At 54.4% G+C, this 20,065-nt stretch overlaps 6 protein-coding genes across 6 annotated transcripts; 2 read left to right on the forward strand and 4 right to left on the reverse strand.

Annotated features, from left to right (window-relative positions):
* Positions 1-270: 270 nt before the first annotated feature.
* QC763_607330 (uncharacterized protein) lies at positions 271-1,758 on the reverse strand (the record flags this gene model as incomplete). The annotated part of the gene is made up of 2 exons (XM_062914572.1): positions 271-1,493; positions 1,574-1,758. The coding sequence occupies 2 exons, from the start codon at positions 1,756-1,758 to the stop codon at positions 410-412; spliced, it is 1,269 nt and encodes a 422-aa protein (XP_062763056.1). The 3' UTR covers positions 271-409.
* On the forward strand, positions 1,757-2,222 carry QC763_0094990 (uncharacterized protein; the record flags this gene model as incomplete). Its single annotated transcript, XM_062906295.1, has 2 exons — positions 1,757-1,799; positions 1,957-2,222. The coding sequence occupies 2 exons, from the start codon at positions 1,757-1,759 to the stop codon at positions 2,220-2,222; spliced, it is 309 nt and encodes a 102-aa protein (XP_062763057.1).
* Positions 1,990-2,522, reverse strand: QC763_0095000 (uncharacterized protein; the record flags this gene model as incomplete). The annotated part of the gene is made up of 3 exons (XM_062906296.1): positions 1,990-2,095; positions 2,186-2,326; positions 2,491-2,522. 3 exons carry the CDS (start codon positions 2,520-2,522, stop codon positions 1,990-1,992), a joined length of 279 nt encoding a protein of 92 aa, XP_062763058.1.
* On the forward strand, positions 2,521-11,377 carry QC763_607340 (Type I Iterative PKS; the record flags this gene model as incomplete). The annotated part of the gene is made up of 15 exons (XM_062914573.1): positions 2,521-3,224; positions 3,286-3,730; positions 3,797-3,865; positions 3,921-4,044; positions 4,103-4,215; positions 4,281-4,731; positions 4,802-5,260; positions 5,363-7,500; positions 7,570-7,666; positions 7,726-8,651; positions 8,790-9,083; positions 9,144-9,218; positions 9,288-9,628; positions 9,695-10,172; positions 10,233-11,377. The coding sequence occupies 15 exons, from the start codon at positions 2,521-2,523 to the stop codon at positions 11,154-11,156; spliced, it is 7,638 nt and encodes a 2,545-aa protein (XP_062763059.1). The 3' UTR covers positions 11,157-11,377.
* A 253-nt stretch (positions 11,378-11,630) lies between these two features.
* Positions 11,631-12,854, reverse strand: QC763_607345 (uncharacterized protein; the record flags this gene model as incomplete). Its single annotated transcript, XM_062914574.1, is given in 2 exon segments — positions 11,631-12,038; positions 12,057-12,854. The coding sequence occupies 2 exon segments, from the start codon at positions 12,852-12,854 to the stop codon at positions 11,631-11,633; spliced, it is 1,206 nt and encodes a 401-aa protein (XP_062763060.1).
* Positions 12,855-15,181: 2,327 nt separating this feature from the next.
* On the reverse strand, positions 15,182-16,731 carry QC763_700805 (uncharacterized protein; the record flags this gene model as incomplete). The annotated part of the gene is made up of 2 exons (XM_062915092.1): positions 15,182-16,273; positions 16,591-16,731. The coding sequence occupies 2 exons, from the start codon at positions 16,729-16,731 to the stop codon at positions 15,182-15,184; spliced, it is 1,233 nt and encodes a 410-aa protein (XP_062763061.1).
* Positions 16,732-20,065: the final 3,334 nt, after the last annotated feature.

Genomic DNA, 20,065 nt, shown 5'->3' on the forward strand with positions numbered 1-20,065 from the left:
CCTTGGATGATGTTTTGGTCCTCAACAAAAAGACCCGAACTCTAACCCTAACCCTAACCATAACCCTAAGTCCTCAACAAAAAGATCAGAAGCATGTAGATCAGACTCTGCAGAATACCTTCCTCATTCGTTGACTCGGCGATCGATTGGTCACTGTCGTCAACCCATGATACGTTTGGCTTCGTTTTAAAGCAGAACGTGACGTATTAGATGTCGAATGGTACTAAGAGTGACTACCTACTAATGGTAGTATTTCAAGTAACTTACCAGGTAGCGATTTCACTTGGTAACCGGGCCGGATACAAGTGACACTGAGTAGTACGGACTGCAAGCGTGTAAGTCTGTCTTGATTCCTCCTACACACGATTGCTGGGTAGATAACTAGTGCTCGCAAGTATGTCCATATCATTCAAACACCGTCGCCCGCCCGGCACCGTTTGAGTAAAGACATTTCAATAGCCAAGCCAGGGCCAAATGATGTCGCAACAACATGATCCTTGCCGCGGCCCATCTTCCGCAGCAGGTCCAGCACTGCCAATACAGTTGGACTGGATGAGTTGCCCCGCGTCCTGTATATCTCCCGAGTAGCCCGCAGCTGTTCGCTGGTCAAATCCAGCATCTCCTGCGCCCCTTGGATGATGGCCTCTCCGCCCGGGTGCAGAGCCCAGTCGAAGTCGGCCACATCGAGACTCTTCAGCTCCGTCTTCTCCCGAAACCCCGGCAGCAGGTCCCTGAACATGGGCCCGATGGCCGTCTTGGTAAATGAGGGCACATCACGGGTCAACACAGTACGGAACCCGGTGCCTTCGGCGTAGAAGGCCATGTGCTGCATCGTGTCCGGGATAGTCGCGTTGTCCCACTCGAGCAGCTGGAATAGAGGCTCAGCCCGACCCGAGTCCCTGCCGCCGTCGTCGTCACCGGCGTCGTCCTGCGGTAACAGCAGCCCGGCGTCGTTGCAAAGCACAAACGCGGCGGCGCCATCAGCAAACAACACGCCCGCGATGCTCACGTCGGCCGGGTCTGCGCAAGCCGCGGCCTCGGCCAGGTCGTGCCGCACGTTGGGCGTGCACAACTCACACGCGAAGGCCAGCACACGCGCCGGCTTGCCCCGGGACGCAGCGCCGCTGGCGACCTGGGCCGCCGCGCGCATGATGGCCAGCCCGCCGGCGCAGCCCACGCCGTGCAGCAGCATGCGGTCAACCGTGTGCGGCAGGCCCAGGCGGCGCGCCACTAGAAGGTCGTAGCCCGGGTTGCCCTGGTTCGTGCAGGTCACGGCGATGGTGTGCGTGATGTCGCAGGGACGGCCGCCCCATTCTTTCAGTGCCTTGCGGCATGCCTGCGCGGCGAGGTCGACGCCTGCCCGGCGGTAGAATTTGTCCAGATCGGCAAGGGTTGGGGCCTCCGGGCGGCTGGCGAAACCGGTTTGGTAGTCCCCGATGGAGGCGCGCGTGTCGATGCCACTTGTTTTGTTGATCTGGAGGAGCTTTTTCAAACTATTGCCAACCACAGCATGTCAGCACGGCTCAGAAGCGACAGAGTCAAGCGGGGAATGGATTCGACCTGCACCACTTACCCTGGCTTCTCCACGTCAAAGAACCTCTTCGCAAACTCATCCAACTTCTCTGGCCCTAGGAGATATGGAGGATATTGGGAGGCAATCCCCGTGATCCAAAGTCCTGGCATTGGCGGCGTGGCATGAGTGCCGTTAGCCCCATTCGTTTCACTCTTTTCACCCATCTGAGGTGCCATCACTGCCATGCTGAGACTGTCTGTGGAGTGCGATGGAATTGACGAGGCGCGTTAGGGATGTTGATGTTGGTAGCTTGGGAGGCGTATCGTCTTTAGGGACAGTTATGAGTGCAAATACCTGCAGGTCATTAGCAGTATTAGGCAAGCACTTCGCAACTGAGTCTGCTGGCGTTGGACCACTAACAGAATGGCCGCTGTGATGCCCAGGAATCCCGTCCGTCCGGAAGAGCCAGCACATCATCACGTCCGGCAGACTGGCTGTTTCGGTGCTGAGTGGAACAGCCGAACAGGCAACAATCCGACAAAGTCGGTGTCGTATCGGTGATCCGACTTATCGGTCTGTTGGCTGCGGGTTGCGGTTTGCGGATTCCCGACGCGTGTCTGCGGCGTGCTGCGTCAGAACCATGAAGCGTTCTTTCGACGCCGATGGGCTTACCGAAGTCTACGGAGGATTGCCGGGTGCACCAAGATGAATATGCCACGTGCAAGCGTGACATCCGGCCTCGCTGGGTTCGGAAGCCGGATTAGGGGAACAGACCAAAGGAGACATCCCGAGACGACGGATGCCACTATAAGGCTATTGATATTAATGCCATGTCTGGTATGTAGACGGGAGACTGTAGGCTGCTGCTTACTTGACTCTTTTGTTTAGCGTTCCGTACCTTGCACATTCGTCGAAGCTTTGTAACTCTTGTCTTACTACAGCACAGCCTAGCAGTTACTTAGCACTCGTCGCCATACCTTCGCTTCTCGGTGCTTTCCACAGGAGCCATGGCCGACCTGAGGTTTGAAGATCAGCCCGTGTCTCAGGAAGGACAGAATGGCCGAACCAATGGCAATGGCATTATGAATGGGGACCACCATCCGACGTCTGAAAGAACCACAAACGGAGACTCGGTGAACGGCCATCCCAATGGCAACGGACTCTCGAATGGGAGTGGTCTCCCCAATGGCAGCAAGACCCAAACCCAACCGCCGGTCGAGCCTATCGCCATCTGTGGCATGGGCATGCGACTCCCAGGCGGCATCACCGATGCTGCAGGCTTCTGGGACATGCTCTACAACGGACGCAGCGGGCGGTGTGAGGTTCCAGAGGACCGATACAACGCCGAGGGCTGGTACGGCCCAGGCAAGATTGGGCACACAGCCAGCAAGTTCGGCTATTTCCTCGACAACGTCAACCTGGCCAACATGGACTCCTCGTTCTGGTCCATGACCAAGAAAGAAATCGAGGCCATGGACCCGCAGCAGCGACTGACGCTCGAAGTCGTCTACGAGTGCCTACAGAACGCTGGTCAGAAACCCGACCAGCTCCGAGGTAAGAAGGTCGGCGTGTACCTCGGCACTTTTGAAGGCGACTGGCTGGAACTCGACGGCCGCGATCCTCAGCACTACCACATGTACCGCTTGACGGGGTACGGCGACTACATGTCGGCGAATCGTATCCACTACGAGTTCGGCTTCATGGGCCCAAGGCAAGTTGTCACAACACAACTGCTTCGTTGGGGGTGAGCGAGGTGACTAATTCCTCTATAGTGTCACCATCAGGACAGCCTGCTCGTCGTCGCTGACGGCACTCCATGACGCCTGCCACGCTATTTTCTCCGGAGAGTGCGAGTCGGCCATTGTGGCATGCGCCAACGTCATCTGCTCGCCGCGGACGACCATCACCATGCAAGAGCAGGGCGTCATGTCTCCGAGTGCTCTCTGCAAGACATTTGATGCAGACGCCGACGGCTACGCCCGCGGCGAGGCCGTCTCGGCCATCTACGTCAAGAAGCTCAGCGACGCCATCCGAGATGGCGATCCGATTCGGTCCGTGGTCCGGTCGACTGCTGTCAATGCCGGCGGCAAATCCTCGACGCTCACGGCTCCGAACACGGCTGCTCATGAGGCTCTCATCCGGCGCGGCCACCAGCTGGCGGGCATTTCCGACTTTTCTAAGACAGCTATGATTGAGTGTCACGGAACCGGAACTGCTGTACGTGTATCCATGCGAGTGTGATATTGGTGTGATATGATGCTTATTCCGCCGTTCAACATCTAGGTCGGGGACCCCATTGAGACACTCGCGGTGGCCAACATCTTTGGAGATTACGGAATATACATTGGATCGGTGAGTAAATCCCCGCATTTTGATAGCTGTGCCTGGCAGAATCTGATTGAGGCAGGTGAAAACAAACCTGGGGCATAGCGAGGGAGCCTCGGGTCTTTCGAGTCTGATCAAGATGACGTTGGCTCTGGAGAACGAGACGATTCCGCCCAATCTCAACTTCACCACGCCAAATCCCAAAAGTAAGACATCAGCGCCCCAACCGTGCAAACCGCTTCTTTCTAACCATGTATGTTGCAGTTCCGTTCAAGGAGTGCAAGCTCACAGTCCCGACTGAGCCCCAGCCCTGGCCCAAGGACCGAGACCATGTTGTTGGAGTCAACAGTTTCGGAATAGGGGGCTCTAACGCTCATGTAAGAAACAATGCACAAAATGCACGCTGCAACTCAGACACTCACCTGTATCTTTATCCAATCAGGTCCTACTCTCGTCCGCTTCCTCATTCGGAGCTGCAAATGCGATGGCACACAAAGGCGATGTCGAGGCCTTCGATGCCGACCCCGGCTTGCGCCTGCTTCTCTTCTCCGCCAAACACCCCAAAGCGCTCCAGTCGATGGTGTCACAGCATCAAGCCTACCACCTCTCTCACCCGTCACAGCTGCGCGACATGAGCTTCTCGCTGGCCCTAAAGCGCGACGCCCTGAGCTACCGGGCATTCTGCGTAACAGATGGAGTGGACGACTGGACGCCAGTTGTCTCGCCCCGCCCGGCTTCTCGCGAGCCGTCAAGGCTCGTCTTCGTCTTTAGCGGGCAGGGGGCACAGTGGGCGCAGATGGGCATGGCGCTGATCAAGAATGTCCCCGAATTCAGACAGAGCCTCCGAGACATGGACAAGTTCTTGCAAACACTTCCCGACGGCCCGCAGTGGAGTTTGATTGGCAAGTCATGACTAAGTTGTACCCCGAGTCCCAAGTTCCCAAGTACTAACACGCTGCATAGACGAGATTCAGGCTCCCAAGAGCCGCAGCCGCATTTCCTCAGCTGAACTGTCACAGCCCTGCTGCACCGCTATCCAGATGGCGCTCGTGGACCTTTTGACGAGTTACAATATCACGCCAGGCGCTGTGGTCGGCCACTCGAGCGGTGAGATTGCCGCGGCGTATGCCAGCGGCGCCATAACGGCGAACGAAGGTATCGCAATTGCGTACTACCGAGGCAAGGTCATGCTCTCGGTAGATTCGACAAAAAAGCCAGGCGGCATGGCTGCCGTGGGCCTCGGGCGCAAGGAGGTCGAGCCGTATCTCAGCAGCGGCGTCCTGATCGGCTGCGAGAACAGCCCTGAGAGCACAACCCTCACTGGAGATAAAGACGCGCTGGAAGGGGTGATGCAGAATATCAAAGAGGCGAACCCGGACATCTTGGTTCGGGCATTGCAGGTTGACCGGGCATATCATTCTCGTGAGTAATCTCTCGTTCCCCCCTCGCCTGGTTCTCTTTATGCATATACCAGCACAAAGCAGCCTCTCGAGGCACCTTCACGTTTGCTAATGACATGAACAGATCACATGCGACAAGTGGCACCGCTCTATGAAGAGCTCCTCAGCAACATGATCAACGCAAACGACCCCAACATACCGTTTTACTCCACTGTCTCCTGTAAAACAGTAAAGAGCGGCAGGGAACTGGGGCCTGAGTATTGGGTCAACAACTTGGTCTCGCCCGTTCGTTTCTCCACCGCCGTCAGCCAGATCCTGCGGGAGCCGGGGCGCAAGACGTTTGTCGAGATCGGGCCGCACTCGGCGCTGGCCGGTCCACTGCGCCAGATACTCAAATCCGCCAAGTCCACCGACGAGTATATGAACATCCTGACACGCGGGAATAACTCCCACTCTGACCTGCTCCATGCAGTGGGCCACCTGTGGTCCGCCAACCAGCCCCTACATCTCGCCCCGGTTGTCGGTGAAGGTAAATTCCTCGTGGATCTGCCTCTGTACCCCTGGCACTACGAAGAGCCTATGTGGTACGAGAGCCGCCTGGCACGAGAGTGGCGCCACCGGAAGTTCCCACACCATGATGTGCTGGGCTCCCGGATTCTGGAAAGCACCGATTCCAGCCCGGCCTGGCGGAACCTGCTGCGGCTTGAGTCGGTGCCCTGGATCAAGGAGCATGAAGTCGCTGGCGACATCGTCTTCCCCGGCGTGGGCTACGTCACCATGGCGGGCGAGGCTGTGCGGCAGCTCACGGGCGCCACCGACTTTACGGTTCGGCGTGTGCACATCAAGGCGGCCATGATCCTAGTCCAAGAAACCGCGACGGAAACCATCACACAGCTCCAGCGCGTGCCGCTGACCAACTCGGCCGACTCGGTCTGGTACAACTTTACCATCTCCAGCTACCAAAACGGCAGCTGGCTGAAGCACGCCTTCGGGCAGGTCTCGGCAGGCTCCGAGTTCCCGCACGAGGCCCCCGATCTGGCGCCGTTGCCGCGCGTGGTTTCGCGAAAGGCCTGGTACCGCAAGCTGCGTTCGCTTGGGCTCGAGTACGGTCCCCGGTTCCTCGGACTTAGGGACATCACTGCCAACCCCGTAGAGCCAACGCTGCTGACGCACATGACAAACGATATCCGCGACGGAGAGTCGCTCTACGCCATCCACCCCGTGACGCTGGATCTTGTGCCACAAGCAATAGCCCCGGCATTGACCAACGGCCTGACCAGGCGGTTTGACCGGGTGGCCATCCCCACGTACATTGACGAGATGTACATTGGACCCCCGGCAACACCAGACATGGCCATGGAGGTCCGCATCACCGAGGAGCGCAAGAATGCGCGCATTGCAGATGCTGTTGCCGTGTCAGATGGCAAGGTAGTCATCTCGGTGAAGGGCATGCAGGTGTCCGTCATCAGCGACGCCGAGGGCGACGGCGGACAAGACCCCCACGCGGCTGTCGAGCTCGAGTGGAAGGAAGACGTCAACTTGATGGACACCACCACCCTCATCCGCCCGGCAAAGGACCGGCATGACGTCCACAAACTACTCGACAGGTTCTCGGCGCTGTGCATGCTTGACGCCGCCGAGCGGCTGCGGGTCGTCGAACCGTCCAGGCCCCATCTCGCGCACTTTCGACAATGGCTGGACGGCCTTTGCGTTGACATCTTGGGTGGCCGCTACGGATGCTTGTCTTCTCAGCAAAGCGATGTCGACATGTCCCCGGCTCGCCGCCAAGAGACGGTCGACACGCTGTACGCCCAGCTCTTGGACACGGAGGCGCACGCAGCGGCGACGGCCGTCTACCGCATCGCCAGCAACTGCGACTCCATCTTCAGCGGTACCACGGACGAGCTGGCCCTCCTGCTCGAAGACAATGTCCTCCACCAGCTGTACGATTTTATGCAGAATTCGGAGTACTCGGCGTTCCTTGATCTAGTGGCTCACCGAAAGCCCAACCTCAGGGTGCTGGAGATTGGCGCGGGCACCGGTGGGACAACGGCGACCGTCCTGCCCGCTCTCAAGTCAGCTTATGGTGAGCGCATGTACCTGTCGTACACCTACACTGATGTGTCCCCGGGCTTCTTCCCCGCTGCCAAGGAACGCTTCAAGGAGTATGAGGGCCTCCAGTATGCCGTGCTGGATATTTCCAAGGACCCCCTGGAACAGGGTTTCGATCCCGAGAGCTTCGACCTTATTATCGCCTGCAATGTAAGTGACAGACCACAGCCACAGTGATGGTGGTGGAAGAGTGAGTGCTAATATCGATGCCATCGCTAGGTCTTACACGCAACACCAAACATCCACGAGACCCTGTCCAACGTCCGCAAGCTCGTCCACCCTCGGGGAAGGCTGTTCCTGCAGGAACTTTCTCCAGGTAAGTAACCGCATGTTCCTAGACGTGATGGCATCAGTCACTAAATACTCGGCTTGCAGAAACCAAATGGATCAACTTCGTCATGGGCGTCCTGCCGGGCTGGTGGCTCGGTGGCGCCGATTTGCGGTTTCCCGAGCCGTACATGGACAGCGCCCGCTGGGACACAGAGCTGCGCGCGGCAGGCTTCGCCGGCGCAGAAGCAGTCGCATACGACGGCTACCTCAACAACAACATCATCACCACGCCCGCCGCACCGCAGCCACCACCCCCGAAACGAGTCACCCTGCTCCATTCGGGAGAGACCGCTACCACCACCGCCATAGCCGTCATGGCCTCTCTTCGCGCCCAGCTCCAGCTCTCCGGCTACCAAATCGACCTGCACACCCTCGACACCCCGTCCCTCCCAGAAAACCAAGACATTCTCGTAGCACTAGACCTCGCCGAACCCTTCTTCCACAACCTCACACCGGGCCGGCTTGCCTCCTTCCAGGAGCTGGTGCGGCAGGCGCGCGACCGCGGCTGCGGCGTGCTGTGGCTCACGGGCGCGAGCCAGGTCGGCTGCGTGGACCCGCGCTTTGCGCCCGTGGTCGGAGTGGCGCGCGTGCTGCGCACGGAGACGGGGTTGGATTTTGCGACGCTAGAGTTGGATTGTTTGGGCCAGGTCGATGTTGAGTTTGGGGCCGTGCCGGCTGTGTTGGCCGAGTTTCAGCGCCGGGGGCCGGAGGAGGAGGATGTCAGGTCTGAGGCGGAGTGGGCGTGCGTTGGGGGTAGGGTGCTGATTGGCCGATACCACTTTGTTGATGTCGCAAAGGGGATTACCACGGCGGGTGATGGAGAGGATGGGCCCGCGAAAAAGACGGTGCTGAAGCTGGAGCAACATCGTCCTGGTCTGGTGAATACGCTATTCTGGGAGCGGAGAGCCGAGACGGCGCTGGGGGAGAATGATGTTCGGGTTGAGGTGCAGGCTGTTGGGTTGAATTTCAAGGTAAACACGGCCTCGTCTTTTCCGCCCCTTAATTTCTTTCTTTCCCTTCAAGCCGCTTGCTAGGTTGTTTGGCAACTTCCCTCACCTCCCTCACCCAACATACACCCCGTGAAGGCCAAGCTGACAGTATTATTACAGGATGTCCTCGTCTCGCTGGGGATTGTGGCCGAGCCCTACTCCATCGGGCGCGGCATGGGCTACGAGTGCAGCGGCACCGTGACAGCCGTCGGATCCAGCGTCACCGAGCATCGTGTCGGCGATCGCGTCATTGCCAGCTCGAGCGGGTCGTTTACCACTTCTCTGCAAGTGTCAGAAACGCTATGCGTCAAGATGCCAGATACCCTGACGTTTGAGGAGGGTGCCTCAATGCTCGCCGTTTATTGTACCGCTATATACTGTCTCCTCGACGTCGGTCGCCTAGCAAGGGGCATGGTAAGTCAGCCCAGTGATGATTGCGTGCTTCTCACAGCCAATACTAACAGACGTCTTTAGTCGGTGCTTATTCACTCGGCCACGGGTGGTGTTGGTATCGCGGCTATTGAAGTTGCCAAGATGATTGGCGCTGAGGTACGTGTTGGAAACGCCTCCATGTCCGGGGTCGTCGCCATTGAAAACTAACAAAGTTACGCGGCGCAGATTTACTGCACCGTCGGCAACGAGTCAAAGGCCGAGTACATTGTGGACCGCTTCCACATTCCGCGCCATCACATCTTTAACTCCCGAGATGCGTCTTTCCTTCCCGCACTGCTGCAGGAGACCGGAGGGCGCGGCGTCGACGTTGTCCTCAACTCCCTGGCAGGCGAGCTCCTGCACGCGTCCTGGAAGTGCGTAGCCAAGTTTGGCACCTTTGTCGAGATTGGTCGCCGCGATCTTGTCGGTCAAGGGCTGCTGGCCATGGACGTGTTCGAGGCGAACCGGGCATTTGTTGGCTTTGATCTACTGCGCTTCTCCACTGAGCGACCCCTGATGATCAAGAGGTGAGTGGACTCGACGGCAGTGAGCCTGGCACTTGCTTTTGAACTTTGTACTGACGCCGCTAAAAGCCTCATGGAACGCGCCCTTGCCTTCTACACGCAAGGACATCTGCGCCCCATTTCCCCCCTGACAACCCTGCCCGCCACCGGCATATCCGACGCCATTCGGTTCATGCAGAAGGCTCAGCACATGGGAAAGATCGTGGTCACTATGCCCGAGAATCGCAACGAACTCGTGTCTGAGGCGACCCGCAATCCGATAGTGTTGCGGAGCGATGGTGCGTATCTTCTCGTCGGTGGTCTGGGTGGCCTGGGTCGCGCCATCACAACTTGGCTTGCCGAAAAGGGGGCTAGACATTTTGTCTTCCTGTCCCGGTCAGCCGCGTCTGTTTCTGACCATGACCCTTTCGTCCTCGAGCTTGAAGCTCTGGGCTGCACGACCGTAAGGGTATCAGGCGATGTGTCCAACTATGAGGATGTGTTGCTGGCCATCAAGGCAGCGGGAAGGCCGATTGCTGGTGTGCTGCAGGCATCCATGGTCCTCCGGGTATGTTGCCTCCTATCTACTTACTAATAGTGCCAATGGGCGCTAACTTTTATTGTGCAGGACAACAGTCTGGTCGATATGTCGTGGGACGACTGGGTGACGGCGTCCCGGCCCAAGATCCAGGGCACCTGGAATCTGCACAATGCACTCGCCCGCGAGCAGGCCGAGCCGCTGGACCTGTTCTTCCTCTTCAGTTCCGCTGGCGCCATGAGCGGGCAGTGGGGCCAGGCCAATTACAACGCCGGCAACACCTTCCTCGACGCCTTCGTGCAGTACCGTCACTCGCTCGGGCTGCCGGCCAGCGTGCTCAACATTGGCGTCATCGGGGACGTGGGCTATGTCAGCGAAAACACGGACGTTCTCGACTCACTACGGGCCACATCCCAGTACATCATGGAAGAGCCCGCGCTGCTAGACTGTGTCGAGCTCATGCTCAAGCGGTCGGCGGCCCGAGCGACGACGCCGGCCGCCCCCGGCGGTGATGATGCCATGTACCGCTATGCACAGCCTTCGCAGATGGGTATCGGCATGCGCTCCCTGCTGCCCATCACGGCACCCGCCAACCGCACCGTCTGGCGCAAGGACCCGCGGATGCTGGTGTATCGCAACCTGGAGGACACGGGCGGCGCCGGGTCGGGCGGCGGAGCGTCGTCGTCGGACGAGGAGCTGACGCGGTTGCTGCGGGAAATCAGCTCTAACATGACGCTGCTCCGGTCGGCAGATACGGCGGCGCTGATCGCACGCGAGATCAAAAATACGCTCCTCGGCTTCATGATGCGGTCCGAGGACGAGCTGGACCTCGACGGCCCGCTGGCGTCGGTGGGCATTGACTCGCTGATCAGCATCGAGCTCCGGAACTGGATCCGTCGACGGCTTGGGGCCGAGGTTACTGTGCTGGAGATTGTGCGCGCGCCGAGCTTGAGGGAGCTGGGCGTGACGGTGCAAAAGAAACTCGTGGAGAAGTACGAGGCGCGGGTTGGATAGGAGTTGTAGATAGAGCACCACATGGTGGGAGTTTTGGTTGGTTTACTTTGCCAGTTTTCATGAGCACGCTTTCTCGTTTTTTCGGGCCATATCGGCCATCGACACACTGGTGTTTGAGGCACATTCAAAGACCTTAGAACCTCTAGATGGGTGCTCACAAGGGGCACTCTTCGTGGATACAAGCTGGAAAACCTTGTTTGGAGAGGGGGACTGGCATAGTACCGCCACCGAGACTACCCAACGGCTTGACATAGGTACCTGTGTACATCTTCATGTATAGCTAGTGTACGTCTGGTACCTATCATTAAATGGATCTTTCGAGCGATCTCCCGCCTCGTGGGGTCGCCTTCAGCAAATAAAAGCTCACAACAACAACGCTTTCTTGTTCGTTTCTCAACGGTGGTTGATGATTATTATATCTCATCATTGTTTGCACATCTCCATATCTAGCTCTTATCTTGTCTGGATCCGAGTCTAATATTGCTTCAATGCGCTTCTAAGCTTGTCTACAAGTCCCGTCACCACCGAGCGCTCCGCGGGCACAATGCGAATACCTTCATCCAACATGCCAAAGGTGGGCCACTGAGACTCTGCTTCCTGCCCCCCAGAAGATGTGGGGTCCTTCTCGGTGAATCTTAGTTCAATCTTCATCGAGATGTCGATAAAGACACGCTCGGAAGCATCGAGCACCATCTCGGCCTGCAGCCGCTCGCTCCCGTCGCCGAGACAGACTGACCCCAGCTGCACGCGGGGGAACAGGCGAGACAGCGGCGTCTGCGAGATGGTGCTGCCCTCGTCGAGAATCCGCTGGAGGCACTCGAACACGTTGCGGAAGATGGCTGCCAGGCGCGAATAGCACGAGAGGAAGAGCAGGGCCGTCGCCGGATCATGGGCCGTCGCCGGATCATGGGCCGGCGCCGACTGGCGGAGGATACTAAGCAGCTGGAGCGCTATCCGCAGCGTTTCCTCCAAGTTCAAGCAATCACTCTGGCGGCCGCCATACGCCTGGGCTTCTGGCGACGCCCGCAGTGCGTGGATGGACTCTGCCGTTGCTTCCTGCTGACTCACCAGAAGAATGTTGAGGCGGGCGAGCTCGTGGACCCGAGCATCCAGGCCGGTTGTCCGGCTTTGTCGGTGCCCAAGTGCTTGTTCGCTATCGTTCATTGTGCGGTCAATTTGGCTCGCCTGGCTCCCCTCAGCTTCACTCGCCGAGGCATTCTGGAGCCCACCCAGCTGAGGCTTGCCGCCCAATGCCGTCGGCACCTCTGTGAGATGGAAGAAATCTTGGTACAATAGCGGATTGATAGGGGAGGAAATGTCAGATCCGCTCAGCCGTGGCCACGAGTCCATGGCCTGGAGCATACGTGAGTCGAGTGTATCGAGAGTGCCAAGACTGGACGAGTCCAATGCCTTGATATTATCAGGCGGTGTTGTTGAGCTGGTAGTGCCGCCCATGCTTAGATCCATGACCGGCAGAGTGGAGCCCGTCCCTTGGGTTGGATAAACGGCATTGTTTAGATTCGCCGTCGTACTCGCAACCTGCTGGCCCCGCCGCGAGGGACGAGGGGAGCATTCGGCCTGGGCCCGGATGCACCGGTTGCATGCTCTCTGGTTGGGAGCCCTCCTGCAGCGCAATTTGGAACTGTGACACCGGTGGCAGGCAGGCCACCTGGTATGACCATCGCTGTCGTCATCCATGGCCCCTGTGTTATTGCTGAAGCTCGGGATATTATTTGCTTGCTCGTAGCAACGAATCGGGCCGGAGGTGAATATTGGAGAAGGATTTCCGGTAATGTCGCCATTAAGGGCGGATTTCACACGGTTACTAGCATCTTATTAACCATGGGCCCCAGGGCCCGGTCTGTCGGCTTGGGGCATTCTTATATGGGTCGGAGATAGGCCGGCGTAGCCCCAGGCTACTGCCCCCAAAGCTCGCTTCTACGCCCTTAAAAGGTCGTTGGATGACCTTCACCGGCACCAAACTGCCGAATTCTGTTGGAAGAGAGTGGGTTTACGAAGGCGCAGCCCAGAGCCAACTACCAATTGGAAGGTCCAGCCTATCTAAGCCTATAGTACGGTCCGGTGGCTGCAGTTGCTGCTCTCGCTACGCAGCCAACGTACTTATCAATGCTGTGCTATGTTACCTTGCATGCTTACTTTAGTCAGCGAGCGGAATCTCTCCGTATGAGGCTCTCCTTTGGGGTTTGAAAGCTGATAGATGTGGAACCCGCACCTTGTCGCGCATCCTTTATCACTCAGCACACCGATATTCTTTTAGTTTGCCACTTGTACACCGTTATGGATCCTCAAACCACCTTTGCTCTGGATGCTTGCAGGACGGCACCTTCCGTGGCCCGTGGGATTTGATAACCCTTTCAAGTGAAGGCGGCAACTCCGAGGTGAAGGAAACTATGGAACAGGCCCCTGAAACTCAGATGCAGACACATCCATCAATGGCGCCAACCCTTATAGGAATGAAAAGAAGATTGGCGAGGCTATCAAGCAGATCGGCGTCCGCATGGATAAGAGCTTTGTCAAATGACCCTTGTACAGGTACCAACGGGCAAGGGTTTGCGGTGGCCTAGTTGATGAGACTTGAGAGGCTGGTCCAATTAGCATACTTTACGCTGGTGTTCAGGGGTAATAGGGGTGCGGGACCTTGGCTGTGTGTGGCCTCGTGGATTTATTGTTACCTGTAGCAGAAGAAATGTTGGAGCAAGAGCACGCCGCTCCCGTTACGTCTTTGCCAATCACAATTCGAAAGCCACGGGGCTACATGTTATCTTGATCTAAATAGGCAGTTCAGGCAGGAATTAAGAGGGATCAGTGATTACCTATCCCTACAATCCCTCTCCTTCTCGTCTCAGCTCCACCATATCCCAATATACTCTCCTTTGCTGGGTATAACCCTTACCTTGGTCCCCTTCAGCCCTCAACCAGCTTCGCCAACTCAGTAGCAGCTACATATCTCCCCGGTCTCTCCTGGGCCAACCTCTTTCTCCTTTTGCCTCCACCTCGTGCTCTCCTCGCCCTGCTCCACGACACAAAGAATGGGCCCGGCTCTGCCAGCAATTGTCCATTCCGGCGCCGTGCCTCGTGTCGCGTAGGTACCCAACCCCAAATCTCGACAAGCTGCGCAAAGTTATGGTGGTCTTCCCAGATGGGGATCACAATGTGGAGGTGGAAAACCCTTCAGTCTTAGAATGAATTGATTGCTCTGATGAACAAATGAAAGCTTTCAAGAGCGCTGAAAGCCACGTATTTATACATGAATAGTCCCATTCCTTCTATCCAAGCCACGGCAAGCCCTCCCGAGCTGCTGTTTATCCATCCGAGGTTCCATTGAATACTAAAGCTATTCCCAAGTCTATGACGCGGCTGAATCCTTCCATTACTTGGCGTTGCACTAGGTACAAGGCTTGCAGTGCCCGCTCTACTTTTCCTGCTCCACACACAACTTAATTACGCCACTCTGACGCTAATCAGTTCAAGCAGAGTCAGCAGAGAAAAAAGAACAGGGGATACCGGGCAATACACCCAGACTGTCATTTCCAGGGAAATCTAATGCAGATTTCGGAAGACATACTGCCAAAAACTGAGGAAGATTTCTCTCCCTATCTTCTACATTCACACCCCTCAGTCTTCCAATGAACCTGAAGCATATAAGCGCCGACAGAAAATAAAAATCGAAAATAAAACGGGCGGTAAAAAATATAGGTACTTCGGTACATCGAGCTCGTATTTTCAGGCTCTCAGACGGAATAATTATGAAGCATAGCTCTTTATATATCTGGACACTTACCACTCCGATCTTTAAAGCCGAGATCATGATCATCTGTGTGCCATCGCAAGGAATGCGTTTTGCTAAGGATTCAGCTGAACGACTGGATCACGCTTGGATGTCCGTACGCGTTTGTGCTGGACTTGGCTCATTACTGCGGCACAGCCCAGGCCCTCACCTCAGGTATATAGTTGTTTGCTCCCTCTAGCCCAGCCACAAATCCCAGGTTTTGGAATCTTTGATATCAAGGCAATATACTATAATCCTGTAAGATCTGGACGGCTTTTGGGATATCGGTGGTAGGGGGCTGAGAAAGAATCTGAAAGTATGAAACAATGACACAAATGATAGTAACTGGAATAATAAGGCCCCAAAGGACCGTCTCCGACCTCATGGTCTTGGTATCTGCAGCACCAACAGCCGCCAACAATGTTGGCTGGTCTTTGATGTAGTTGAACGTCTCGGTGTGAAGCTGCTTATCAATGAAGCAGGCCGCTGGTAAGAAAAGGAGACTGCTGTTTCGCTCGTGGACGGGAGGAGGTCGATATTCAGCCGTGTACTCTGCGTCAGCAAAGACGCCATACCGGTCACTCAAAATCAGGGTTCCATTAGTCCCCATCAGCACAGCCAGTGCCGCAACGCGGAGAAATGCTGTGGCGGGGTTCTTCCAGAAGTTCCGGAGAAGGGAGATGGATATGAGACAGCTCCAGCAGGATATGAGACAGCTCCAGCAGGAGATGAGAACTAGGTGAAGGCCGATGTTGACATGGTATCGGGAGGTGGTGCAGAGGCCCGAAATGGCAAAGTTGATCATTTGGGCGACGCTTAGAAGGAGTTGGGAGTCGGAGATGGAGAGGAGAGCAGCCTGAAAGAGGTCGTACAAAATCTCGGATTTCGTTCGGGGTCTCGGGGAGGCACGAGTTTTGGTGGTGGCAGTGTCGGGAATGTTGACCTCACTTGTGTGGGGAGATGGTTCTTGTTTTTGAGGACTGGGAGTGCGTGGTGGTGGCGGGGTGGATGATCTTGAGGGTTCGAAGGTTGCTGTAGGGGTGTAGGGTGTGAAAGACGGAGGGGTGGATGGCCTTGCGGGCTGGGATATCGGTGTAGGGGTGTAGGGCGTGAATGAGTTTGGCTGAGCTGGGGAGGCTGGGTGTGAATAAAATGCTGGGAGTGGTGCTACAGAAGAATACTTCATAGTCATGCTACCGTCATGGTGGCCCTGGTCGGCGATGAAACTCGCAACGTTTACAGAGGCAGAGGGAACCGCCTGGTGCTGGGCCTGGGTATCTCGCCGTGAATGCACAGGCAACTGGTTTGATGCCGGTCTTCTGTGAGTCTGTCTACCGGAAGTAACGTGGCTCCACGCCTTTTTGACAGGTGTGGTAATTGGCCTCCAAGAAACCGTTTCACTAGTAGTATGTTCATGTCAGCAAACTGCGGTATATTGACCAAGTACGAGAAAAGCACAAACTAACCGATCCAATTTCTCGTTGTAAAGAAACTCATTCCGGAACAAGATAATTAGAAAACACAATTCCAGAATGGCAATGTTGGGCCCCCAGAACGCCCACAGCACCTGTGACCAGCAGTTGTAAGCGATATCGTTCAGCTAGCTCATACACTCAAGCGTGAAGCCAGATTATGCCAACTTACACCTGTTCCAGCAATATCTGGATCGGCTTCCAATAGATGAGTTTTATTGACCGCACCAAGCTCAAAGACTGCTGGGGAAGAGGTAGTAGTATTGGGATCAAAGACAATATTACAGTCGCCGAAAACCGCCACCAACTGCATCTTCAACCGCAGGACCGCTACTAACTCAATTTAGGGAACCGGAATTTCCAGCAGGAACAAATACAGAATGGTTTTCTGATCAGCTGATCTGAAACCCTCAGTAAAATCCTTTAAAGTCCATTATTCCAATACTTTGACTTCTTGTTCATTGCGGCCTTTTCCTCAACACTGGTCTCGAATCAGTATCAACACGTCCCTAGGTATCGAAAGATAATCACAATGACAGTCCGTCCCTAGTGTCATCCTTCTACGACCCTGGTAATATCTGTTGTTGGCTCCTCACCCTCGCCTCTGTCTTCGTAACCTGGACACTAACATCAAGTCCCGAAGTCATGAAACAATCACCCTCGGCTTCCTCGCCACTCTCCCTATCCCAACGGTTGCAACAGGACACCTATTCTATTGACTCACTTCCCATTTTAACCAATCTAAATGAGGCCCAGATGCATCAACCACCGACGGCACCAGTCTATTTAGAAGTTCGTCCCCAACAGTCATACGATATGCTGCAGCAGTGGAGGCCCCACTAAGGGTAATAGAGATTCGTGCGATGGAAAAAGACTTGATAAACTGTCCGTTAAAGGTAACAAACCGGTGCCTCAATAAGAATAGAAAGTAGGTTGGATGACCAGGAAATGGCCCACCCACAGAGGTGGCCCACATTGGCCTGAACTTACCAGTGCCATTTTCCACACTAAACCCTCAACAACCCTGGACCTCCGAAAGGCCCCCCCAACTTTATATTCCACCCCCAGAGGTCAAAAATGGACCATTTCTTTTTCTCTTTTTTGCTCCAGGTACCCATCAATGGCTAAATATATCGAGGAAGATCTCGCAAATGCCGAACAAGACATGCTTACTGGTATAAGTTAGTGCCAAGCGTCCGATAAGCACGGAGTTCCACGTTCTACACTGAGGTACCGTATCTTAGGAACCCAGGTTTATAAAGAGGCTTATAAAAATCAATAGCGGTTTACTTAGGGCCAGGAAAACCTTATCGTTTAATGGATCCTTTGTTAGGAAAGCCTTAATTACGCTCCCACCCACGCTAATATAAAAGCTTTAGCAGCCAGTATATTAACTAAATAAACCAATATCCACTCTATTAAGAAGCACTAAGTAACTCAATTTATTAACTATTATTCTAATATTAAAATAAAAATAAGAAAGAAAATTAACTATACTAGAATTAACGAAGTTACCCCGGAAAATATTAATAAATTCTTTAACCTATATTTTACCGTTAATTAAATTAAGCTTAAGAATAAGTATAATTATAATAAAATAAGAATAATAAAAAGTTAGGAAAAGAAAGGCTTAATTATAAATTCTTTAATAAAGGATAAAAAGTCTATATATATTAAATAAAATAAAAGAAAGACCTAAATTATTATGTTAGAGTATATTTCCTAGGATAGGAAAGTCCCCCCTCCCGGGGTGTCACAGACCAATCATATAGCAAGGCTAAGTAGAGAGCTGCAGCAGCCAATCAAGTGAAGAACGACGGTGGGGCTGCGGGACAGTGGGGCGCTTACCTCTTGGCAGAAGTGAGCCGGCTCACCTGGCTCACTGGGTGAGCGTGGTGAGCCGGGTACGGAGGTACTTGAGGAATCAAGGTCTATATATACGGAGGAACTGGCTGGTGTAGATAGACAGTTTCGCAGTATGCAATAACAGATCGTATCCACGGTATCTAGTATTTACATTAAGACATCTTGTTGTGCACTATTTAGCTGCACCGAACCAATTGTCAGAAGTTACCTTCAACCTGTATCTGTTTCATAGGTTCTGTACAGGGGTTCGTCACACGGGGTAATCTTTAAAAGCTAAGACCTTTAAAAGTAATAGTTTAAGGTCTAATACGATAAGGACTAATATATAACTATATTATTAAATAGTTAAATTAATAACGACTTTACTATAGGATAGCTTAAAGAGGTTTTTATTTTAAAGACTTAACTAAAGGACCTATTAGAACCACGTCTTTTTATTTATAATAGCTATAGCCCATATACCATTAACGACTTTATAATCCGGTACTATAGGAGTAATATTTACCTTCTTTTCTTACTCCTCTACTATTCTCACGTCTTTTAACCCTTAATATTAGTTACTTTTCTAGTGTGAAGAAGGCGTATAAGAGGCTTATAGCTATAAACGACGCCCTTATTAACTATATACCTAACGGTAAAGTCGACTTGGTCCGGCTATATAACCTTGCCCGCAAGTAGGGCTTTAGGAAAGAGAATATTGCTAGCGGCTGGCGTAGGACAGGATTATGGCCTATACGTAGGCGCAAACCGCTCTCTTTAAGCCAGGTGGTAGTCCCTGTGGTGCCATTGGATCTCTCTTCAAAAACACCTACTTTCTATACCGTGGAGGACTCTCAGGTAGCCAAGGAGGTCAGGGACCTACTCAAGAACCATACGCCGGCCGGAAAACGGCTTGCGGTAGAGACTCTCACCAGTACTATACTTACACTGAGATCTGAGGCATCCATCCACAAAGCTGATGCGGCAAGGCACCAACAAAACGCCCACAAAGCCCAGGACGCAAAGAAAAGGCGCAAGTTGAATAGAGAAGATTCGAATTCTAAGTTTGTAAGGCTTTGTGACCTGGAAGAGGCTCGTATTGAAGGGAGGGTGGTGGGGAAAGAAGTGGTGCCCAAGGAGGATGTGGAGCAGCCGGAGCCAGCCGAGCCTGTGCGGCGTAGCACACGTTATCGGGTTCAAACTCGGCGTAAGAGGGAAGCAGACAAAATGTCTGACTCTGACAGTGATTGAGCTACATTTTGGTATAACTTCCATAGAAATTGACCCATTATTGGTCTTGTTGTGGGGAGTATAAGCATTCAGGGGTAATCTCATTAAGGTTGTGTGGCTGGTGTGGGGGTGGTGGTCCATATTCGTGGGTGGGCCATTTCCTGGTCATCCAACCTAGTAATGGAATACCATTACTTGACTTGCGCTTATACGCTCCTGAGATATGATGGAGTCGTCTGTTTGGTACATAAAGAACGCCCGGGAGTGACAAGCGTAACGGAGATGCTGTTCGTAGCTATGCTGTGCCAGTGACGGACTGCGCTATCGCCGTCTTCCAGCTCGAGGTCCTCTACAATGAGGCAGAGGAAACTGAGGTGGTCACGGTCTTATTGTGACATGACGCCAACCCCCTATTATTCGTTGATTGGAAAGGTGCCGGCTGAGGATATGTTGTTATGGGCCTTCACTTGCTTCCAGATTTCAACCTTACAGCCTCTACAGAGGACGGCTAAGCGTACTGACGATAGGAGATTATGGACGGCGTTAGTGGTTGTAGACGCCACTATTGAAGA

Source organism: Podospora pseudopauciseta, chromosome 6 (genome assembly GCF_035222475.1).
Source record: "Podospora pseudopauciseta strain CBS 411.78 chromosome 6, whole genome shotgun sequence".
Taxonomy (NCBI): domain Eukaryota; kingdom Fungi; phylum Ascomycota; class Sordariomycetes; order Sordariales; family Podosporaceae; genus Podospora; species Podospora pseudopauciseta.